General features: G+C 29.7%; 1 protein-coding gene across 1 annotated transcript; it reads left to right on the top strand.

The window, feature by feature from the left end:
* Nucleotides 1-1,170: 1,170 nt before the first annotated feature.
* On the top strand, nucleotides 1,171-7,797 carry LOAG_09584 (hypothetical protein; the record flags this gene model as incomplete). The annotated part of the gene is made up of 18 exons (XM_020447973.1): nucleotides 1,171-1,256; nucleotides 1,413-1,497; nucleotides 1,860-1,952; nucleotides 2,364-2,469; nucleotides 2,709-2,807; nucleotides 3,322-3,508; nucleotides 3,668-3,774; nucleotides 3,892-4,085; nucleotides 4,197-4,273; nucleotides 4,674-4,899; nucleotides 5,209-5,387; nucleotides 5,591-5,725; nucleotides 5,836-6,051; nucleotides 6,295-6,415; nucleotides 6,587-6,694; nucleotides 6,933-7,139; nucleotides 7,336-7,420; nucleotides 7,688-7,797. The coding sequence occupies 18 exons, from the start codon at nucleotides 1,171-1,173 to the stop codon at nucleotides 7,795-7,797; spliced, it is 2,421 nt and encodes an 806-aa protein (XP_020301847.1).
* Between the last annotated feature and the right edge of the window lie 2,323 nt (nucleotides 7,798-10,120).

Raw genomic sequence — 10,120 nt, 5'->3', positions numbered from 1 at the left:
GAAGGAAAAAAGCAAGGAATAATAAAAAGAGAAATGAAAAAAAATGGAAAGAAGAGGAGGAAAAGATAAAGGATGACAGGAACTAAAAAAAAGGGAAAAAGGAGGAAGGAAGAATGGAAGAGATAGAATGAGAAAGAAAGGAAAGTAGAGAAAGAACAAGCTGTTTAGCTGTGACATTTAAATGAAGTTTAATAACGATACCCTTTTGCTGATGATACTTAACCATCCACCCATCCATTCTCTTCCTTATAGCTTTTAATTCTGGAATGTTGGCTGAACAGCATTGAGAATGGGACACTGTGAAACATTTAATGTCTTGCGTGAAATATTGTTTGACATTGCTATTGCTATTGACATTGTTGACCTGAAATTAGTCTATAATTAACCTAAAACATATTATTTTGAGACTAATGGAAAAATTTCCACAAAAACTAAACTAATTTCTCATAGCGACCTTTTGGATTATTTGTATTTGTGCATTTCGATTCTAAATATTTATCATTTGCAGGGTTTAATCTTTCATTTGCTACAACACATCAAGTAATGTTATCATATTATTTTCTGAAATACATTTTTTACAATTTTCTATTCAGACAGAATTGACGAAAAAAGAAAAGGTAAGATCTTTCTCGTTTACAATAATTCATTGGTAAGAGATATTTCAATAATTCATCCATAAGTTGTATTTTAGATAACAATTAAGAATTAAAAACAAAAAAAAAAAAGAAATTAATTGAAAGTTTATTTATGTATATGGATGTGTGCATGTATGTAAAAGAGGGAGAGAGAGAGTGATTAATAAGAGGAAATTATTAGGAGATGTATTGATATAAATATTAGAAATTAATGGGATTTTAAGGGAAAGGCGAAAGATAAATTTTAGATTAGTTAACAGGAAAGAAAAATTGTTGGCGAATTTTATTTGAAATAGATACTAAAAATAGTATTTGAGAGGGGAGAAATTAGTATTTGTTCATTACCCTTATTTTGATAATTTATCAGAAGTGAACATTTTTTTAATATACATATTTTTTTAAGTAAGTAATCTTCGATCGTTCTTACATTTCAGAGTCCTATATGATTGATGAGAATGAATGATGAATGACTAATCATTCATCCGGTTTAGTCAATCGATCAGAGTAATTCCAGTGATTCAATCATTTAATCATTATGGATGCTATTACAAGTCGTACAGTACCCATGCGTTTGTTTGCTAATTGGGAAACAGATCGAACAATTGCTTGTGCCGTACAACGGTTGGTGTTTTTTTTCCCCTCTCCTTATTACTAATTAAACAATTAAATTAATTTAAACTTAACTTACCTCTCTTCTTTGCTAGGAAGGAATATTGCTTATGTTGTGTTGATAGTTATATCGACACATATATTTGCTGTATTTTACCAGTGTTTCAGAATGTTTTCAATGGCTTTAACTCGTTTAGTATTTAATGCATTTCTTGGAAATCAGTCCACGGTAGTCATCACTGTTAAATTACAGGTTTGTAAATTTTAACTGCAAAATTTTTTCTCTTATTCTTTTTCGCTTTTTCTTGCCGGTTTTATGCTGTATGTTTATCATCAGCGGCGCAGACATTTGTTTAATAAAGAAAAATGTGACTAATGGTTGAAATTTTATTACTTGTTACGTTTGTCTTTGAATATAATCTAACCAAATGAAAGTACTTTGTAATCAGAATAATGAATAGAGAGAATTAAGCTATAAAAGCAATAACTATTCGAAATGTTGGAATGTGCAATTGATGGTTTACATTTATGAAGTAAATATTCATTATGAGTTATTTGATGAAAAAGAATATGGTTAAAAGTTGTAAGGATAAAGGTTGCAAATATTATTTTCAGGGATCGAAGCGATCTCTTCGTAGTAATGATTTTTTAATTCAATCCAGGAATGGCAAAGTTGATATAGATTTAAACATATCATTTACAATACAGGTATTTCAGTTAAACTGCGAAATTTTTAATTAAATTTAATTAGATTTTTCAACTAAATTGCGAATTTTTTAATTAATTTTAATCAAATTTTCCAACGAAATTGCGAATTTTTTAATTAAGTTGAGAGGAATTTGCAAATAATTTTGTTTTCCTTGATATCTTCATTTTAATTTCTCTTTTTTTTTTCCAAATTACATGCAAAAAATTCGAACAAGTTCTAATAGAAACGCAACGTTTTTATATGTTTTTTTTTTTCTTTCCTTTATCGTTTCATTTCATGCGATGTTCTGTTTGTTTGCAATTTCTTGTCTATGTTATTTCTTTACATGCAATATTTATTCTTGCAATGATGTTCTGTTTGATTTATTGATGACTGATAATCGCGGCAAACGATATATTATATTTTTTTAGTATCCACATTTCTTAAAAAGGAAAGGAAATATCTTGCATATATTGCTTCAAAGACGCAAACGGTATAAAAATCGACCAATTTTGGGTTATAAGACGCTTGCTGTTGGTAAAACTTTTTTTTTTGCAGTTCATTATTCATCATTATTTGGTAATACTTTTTTGCAAGTCGTTTATTTACTTTTTTGCAGACATTTCCTTATATAATTGCAAAAGGAAGTATTTAACTGAAATTTAACGACTTTTTCAAATTCCCGTCAAAAATGTGAATTTTATATGTCGATTTTTTTTGCAAATTCGGTAAGAAGAAAAGAAAATGATGAATTTCATAGTCGTTTTATTTTGCAGGTACAATTAATTTATCGGAAGTGCTGCAAAATTGTTCTGTTCGTGAGATTGCTCTTTTTGATCCGGATGTAGAAAAAGATGAAGTACAAAATATCAATCGTGAGTTATTTTAATCTTTGTGAGAATATGATCGCCAATATAATTAGTAATAGAATTTCATATGTGGTACAAGTAAGTGAAATTCACAGTATCTGCTTGTTTGGGATAATATAATATTTGCATAGAGTAGTTTTTTGCGTATATTATTTATACCTTTGCCTAATTAGTTTATGTCTAGCGCCAGCAAGTTTCTGTTATCATTGGTTGATCAAAGATAATAGTGTTGAAAAACATTGCAGCATTAAAAAGTGATACTATAACTTTTTGTATTGCTAATATTCTCGATCTAGCTGCTAATTGCGAACGAGACGGTTAAGATAATAATCTTTATTTTTGGTTCTGTTTCGTGTTCCCAAGTATTAGAAATTTTAAGCCTGGTGAGTGAGATATTCGTTCAGCACTGGAGCCATTAATAAATAATGTGAGGTTACGAATGGTGCACTCCAGAAGCCTGATGTTCCTCAGTTTAAATAATTCACTGATTTCATTTTGTTTGATACTCCATCATTTGAAGCGGTGGGACGACTTGTAGTTGGATCTTGTCAAAGTCAAGCATTCGAAGCTCAAAATGAAGTGAGTGTACGGAGGATCAAAGAAAAAGGATTGGAAAGTGAGGATGATGATGATAGTTCATCGGATCAGGAAACAAATGATGAACAGGAGTTGCAAGATTCGGGTCGCCCAGTATTGCCAAAGCAAAGGTGGAGTATTGATGCAACAAATTTTAACTTGTTGTGCAAAGTTTCTGTTCTATGCATCTGCAATTTATTTTATGATTTGTTTTTTCATTTTTATACCTTCATAAATGTTATCTTTTCATATTTGCTTCATCAACAGTTGACATTTTAAACATTTTTCAGGTATAAGTCGCGGAAAACACAAGATCGAAAAATAGCGCGGAAGAATTTGAAACAGAAATTCTCATCTTTATTAAAAAGATTTAAAATTCCCGAAGAAGGAACTGCAGGTTCAATTATTATTATACTGTAATGTACTGTATTTTTGCAAGTATTTTTTTTTGCCAAGAATTTCGTCATAGTTTATTTATCAAGTGTGTTAAACAAATAGCTGTTAACTTATTCAGATTCCGCTTCACGAACCGGTAGTGTGGCGCCAACAGCACAAGAGCTTGAGGAGCTATTTGAAGAACTGGATAATTTATCGGATTCAGGACCAGAAATGGTTATGGATAATTTAAGTATAGTGAGCAATCCAAAGCCAGGTTTACGGCCCTACTTTGCATCACGGGAAATGCTACCATCGATCAGCGATTGCAAAGTATTAGTATATTTTGGACATTTTCCTTGATGTAATATCTTTGACAAAGCATTCCCCTGTTTCATTTTAAAGCAATAAAGCAGTAGGAAGGAAAAAGGAAATCAATTTCAGTATAATACTGAAGAAACGGAGAGCGATGAAGAAGTTAGCACCGATGTTGATAATCTGATGGTTCCATCAGCTGGCATGTAAGTGAGGCGACCATTTTAATAGTCTATGTAATTTTTGTTTTATCCATGTAATTTTTGGATAATTTAGAATGTTGACATTTATTGGTGGCTTCAGGATTTATCTTTTGTGAACCATGTCGATCACTTTATGATTCAAAACTTGTAATTTAGAATTTTCTTAACATGCATTTCTTTATATTTCCTTCCTCTTAACATATTTTGTAAAGTTCACTTAATTAAATGAAGGAGAGAGGAGAAAAATGAGTGTAGTATCTTTTACCTTTGACTTTTAGCAATTCTTTTTTCTTTTTTTTGACCGACCGGAACATTTCCAGGTAGATGAATTAGATGTTGAATGTTTCAAGCATTTGCTGTGTGAGAGTATAGTGCCCTTAATCTATGTTTTTATTGGTTATAGATTTGGTTCAGTCGAAAAGAATCATCAGAGGCTTGCAACGACATTAGAAACAGTTCCAAGTACTGCCGCAACGAGCGGTGTTCCTCGTCTTCATTTTATCACTTCCAATGTACCAGCATCAGTTTCCGCTGTTTCATTTCCTCTTTGTTCACTGAATTCCGATCCTACAGGAAATGTTGCAAAATCTCATTGGCATCCTGTACGTACAACATCTGTCACCGATTGGGTAAATTGTTAAATAGCTAAAAAATGTAGTTTTTTTTTCTTTCTCTCTATTTCCTTCTCAAACTATCATCTTATGTTTACCGAAATTTAACTAAATTATGATTACACAAATGTTTTGGGTCAGGGTTTTTGAACCTGATCGCTCGATTCCGGAGCACTTTTTTCTCACAACTTCTGAACTTTGATTTTTAAATGACGATATTTTTTAAGGTAATTCTGATATTCGGATCCATAATTTTGCTGTTCCGTTTTTATGATTACATAATAGTAAATACTTCAGTTGAGATGCTAAAAATATATGTTATTGTAGTTATCCGCTGTTATACACGATGAAGAGTCATGGAATGTTAGTGAACGTCTGTGGTTATGTGATAGTTCTGATGTCCAAATTCCATCATTTTTTGGTTCCATTTTCCGCGTATTGGATTGCTCATCGTTCAACGATTGCCGCTTATTGATCTCATCGATTGTTGCGAAAATACAAAAATTGTAAGCACTCTTTTTTGTGTGTTCTATGAAATTTATACTGGATTTTGCACTGATATATTGACAGGAAATTATTGATTCATTTTTGTATTATACTTCTATGAAAGACCCTTACATTGAGGAGTGTTGAATTTCGTGAGAAATTCCGGAAAAATTAATGATTACAAAAAAGCCGAAAATTAGGATAATTAACTTCTTGTTTTAAGCTGTAACAGCTCATCAACATCTCCACCATGTACAATTCTTGGTGTAATTGGTTCAGAAAAATTAGTTAGCTTTGTTCTTCGTGCCTATGTTGAATCGCTGCAAGATAAATCAGCTGAATGGATCAATTTTCTGAGGTGAGACATTTTGCTTTTTTAAAAGGTATATGAAGTAAATCTTTTTATTATTCGGTGAAGCAGAACTCACACCAGCTTTTCATTTCTTGATTTTTCTTTTTTAATTTCAGATTTTGTGTGGCCACACAACCCTCCAGTCCGTTAGGCAAAGTGCTTCAAGCAGGATCTGGTGGTATATGTGCACTGAGTGAACTTTTTATGAGAAATCCTGATGAATCTGTAATGGCTGAGTTGAAAGCATTTTCGGAAAGGCTGCAAAATATGCCGGAGGGAACATTTCGAAAATTACCAATTGGTGAAGCAATGTTACAGTTGCATAGTAAGGCGTATGTATTTTGGTCGTATAATTTTTTTTTCAATTTTTCATTGTTGCTAGTTATCCACCGGTCAAATTTTTCTAGACAATACTTGTTTTCCCAGTAAGTTATAATTAGCCACTAGATGAAAAGTGACTAATGGTTCATATTTAGTAATCTTATCCCAGCAATCATACTTTTCGACTTCTTTTATATTTCTGCGTATGCATTTCGTGATGTTTAATTAATCGCTCTTATGCTATGCAATTACAGCTTAGTCGATGAAAAGGAAAGTTCGCAGTTCGTTCCATTCCTATCCGAAGTTCGAGTTGGCCAACTGGAAGAAGATATGGAAAGCTGTGCAATGTCTGTACGGCTTAGCGAAGAAGCTCAGGTATTTGGAAAGTGATTTATCTTATTTTTGAATCTAAAAGTGTCAACAAAATTATGACTTAGGTTTAATATCCTATAAAATCTCATTCAAATAATGTTATTAATTAAACATTTTCTGCATGAATGAAAAAATTTGACGTTACATTATTAATAATTCATGTTATTGTTGTAGGGTGCTTTTGGTGTGCAGCAGTTATCTCCTCCATTAACTCCACATAGTATCAAAATATCTGATTCGCAAGATCTACTTATTGAATATTGGATACCAAATAATCAAAATGTAAGTTAAAGAATTATCTTTAATTTTGTCAATATCTTTTATTGTGTTCAATTATAAAGACACAACGCGCATATGCAGCAATGTAAATCCAAAGGCTTATTTAAATTAGGACAATTTTTGTGTTCTTGTCTTTAAGAACTTTGATATTACTAAGTTGCATTACTTATATTTGAAGAAAACACAATTTACAATTTGACTTGTTTATGTAGTTTCGAAATTTAATGACTTTGGTTTTTAGACTGAAAGCGGTGCAAGCAGTGGCACCTGTAGCGGTAGCACTACTGCAGTGAAGCGTGAGCCTCAGTTTTTGAAATGCTCAATTCGATCGGCATTTCGTTCATTCGCAGTATTCCGGAAACCATTTAGTAGTCTTCTTTCTTTCCAGTTCGTAAAAGAGCGAAGGCGTGATAAAATGTTGCATAAATTTGGAATGAAGAAAGTACAAGTGTGTTTCCAGCAGTCGTTTTAAACATAAGTAGAAAAAAAAAATTCATAAAAAAATTTAAGTTGATTTTGTTTATGTGTATTGTAAAATTCAAGAGGACCACAGTTTGCATTTTTACTATATTTCCTTTTTTGTTTTCTGTGACCTTTTTTTTTGCTACACTTTGATTTTATCGATGAGAACTTTCAATTTTCAGCGAAATGAATCAGATGGTCAAAGTTCAGTTCAGTGTATTAACAATGTAGCACGTCTAATCTGTAGTGGAAAACATCCGCTTACGGGTAAATTAATATTTTTAAATCATGTCATAAACTATCTCTAGAGGTGAGAAGCCCAATTGTTGCTTACATCGAGCGATTAAAGATGTAAAAATGGAATTCAAATTGTTATTCTAGTAACAAGGGATCTTTTTAGCTGTGGTACTGCTAATTAATTTCCGTAAAAAAATTAGTGGAGCAATTTTAGTTATCAACAAAGGAAATATGCAAATTAATCTATGTAGCTTCTATATTTCCGTCTAAAACATCTCTTTGTTTTTTCTTTTCCAGTTTCGATAGATGGTTGTGTCTGGTCGGAAATACGGTTTTTCCAGATCTCTGCTCAGTGGCAAACACACGTAAAGTATTTTCCAGTTTGTTTAATATCACGAGATTCATGATATCAGATTTACTGGTTGCACTTTGTTAAATCTTTCAAGAGCTTATTTATTTGTTTATGCAATTATTTTCTCTTTAAACTTTATTTTGGTGCATTTTAATTCCTGTCTTGCCCAACATATATCAATCTGTTAGATTGTATACTAATTGAAAAGCATTTGACTTCGGTTTTGCAATTTAAATTTAAAAATTATTCAAGTGCAGGAAATTTAATTTAAAATTATTAAAGCTAATTCGATTGCATTATTTTTGCACTGTTACAAAGTAAACTTGCTGCTTAAAAAACTTATTACTGTGAGTATCTCATATATTTTGCCTTGTTTATTGTACATCAAATGTTCTCCATCCTAATCAAAATGTTTCTCAACGGGAGAAAATTCTTTTGCTGAGAACTTTTATATGGAATCAGAAATTTATCATTTAAAGGTGGAAGCATAATATTTATTATAAAAATTTTTTTATTACCACAAACAATTTTGCCATAGTTTCACCATAGTTTGATTTGGTAATCGATCTAACTTGCGATTCCATAAGATTTGATTTTCAAAATTAGAATTTTGTTACATTTTCATATTTAATGATTAATTGTTATTTTTTATTTTATTTCTTTTTACACTGAATGCTTAGAAAACGTACTGTTGCAGTATTTGTAGTTTATTTATTTATTTATTTTTAAAATACTTGCTGTCACATAATATCGAATAAAATTCCATTTTTGTAATGGAAGTAACCTACAAAAACGCTAAAATATGTTAATTGTACTGTTCAATCAACAAACTGCTTTAGTAATTAAGAAAAAAAAAAAAAAAGACCATTTAAAAGTTGATTTAAGAGATTGTAGCTCAAATGTGGGCCAGGTATTTGTCACCCTTCCGTTATTTTTCTTTGTTGTATAAAGCACTACCAGGAAGCCTATGAAACTAATTGTAATGATTCATTCCTTTTGATTGATTTGCTAAATTTGCATTATCACTAACTGTGATTCTCGACTGTTATGTAAATTTCACGAAACCATTTCATCATATCTGAATATTTTTTATTTGGTTTTTTTCTCAATGCATTATCAGTTAATTTGCATATAATTAAATTATCGCAAGCGGAGTGCGTCATTTTAAAAACTATAACTAAATTGAATTTTAATTTAATTTCTACCCTATGGATACTTACAATCGGCGTGTTAATTACAAGCATAGTTGCTTGTTTTTCATGGTTTTTGTTTACTTCAAACAATTAATGCTTCTCTATCAAACAAATAAATAAGCAAACAAAATTCTTACTATTTGGCAACTTTTAATTAAATTAAAATTCTATACTTGTCTTCTACTTTTATTTTTTATTAAATTCCTACCTTCTTTATTTTATTTTAAAAGTATAATTCCAGAAATGTATTATTACATTAGCAAGCATTTTAATTGCATTTGTAAATTCAAGCAATTTTTTTAATGATGATATTTTTCGGCTTACATTTCATGAATCATTTAATAATGATGAAGTGAAGGTGAGTTGAATTATTCAATTTTAGGGTTTTAAATTTTTGCAATTTCTTTCCACAATTTTTAGTTAATTCGGATGCATTTACGGTAAAATTAAACTGAAATTAGTATTATTGATATTATTGTTAGATTTATTGCTACCATTGAGTTGTTAAATTATAAAATTTTTTTCTTCAATTTTTTTTCTTCGGATTTTTGCTATTACTAGTGCGTCGCTATAATTCAACAAATTTTTTTTACCTTTATTTTTCATTTAAAATCTATCAATTTCATTGATTAGCATATGATTAATTCTGAAATTATTACGGAATTTTCACTTTAATATAAATATCACAAAAATTTTAATTTCCGAAATAAAGCAAATTCTTTTTTTTCTGAAAAAATAAAATATTTTTTTCATGCTAAGATATTTCAAAAGAAAAAATTTTTTTTTTTCTAAATTGGACCTGTAAAAAATTATTAATTAAAGAGGAAATGAAAGAGATTTTTTCCGGATTTTTCGGTAAAGCTTTGGAGTAATTTTAGGTTAAAATATGCATTTAATATGTTGTGAAAAAGATTTTGATTAAAAGTGCGACAGAAAATTTTTTTTGTTCAAACACAGAAGTCCTGATTAAACAAAGTTCAAAACTTGCATTACCTTTTAAATAATGCCAATAATAATAACAATAATAATAATAATAATAATAATAATAATAATAATAATAATAATAATAATAATAATAATAATAATAATAATAATAATAATAATAATAATAATAATAATAATAATAATAATAACTAATAATAATAATAATAATAATAATAATAATAATAATAATAATAATAATAA

This window comes from Loa loa (genome assembly GCF_000183805.2).
Source record: "Loa loa unplaced genomic scaffold supercont3.305, whole genome shotgun sequence".
Taxonomy (NCBI): domain Eukaryota; kingdom Metazoa; phylum Nematoda; class Chromadorea; order Rhabditida; family Onchocercidae; genus Loa; species Loa loa.
Note: the sequence above shows the minus strand (reverse complement) of the source record. Positions and strands in the feature narration are given on the sequence as shown.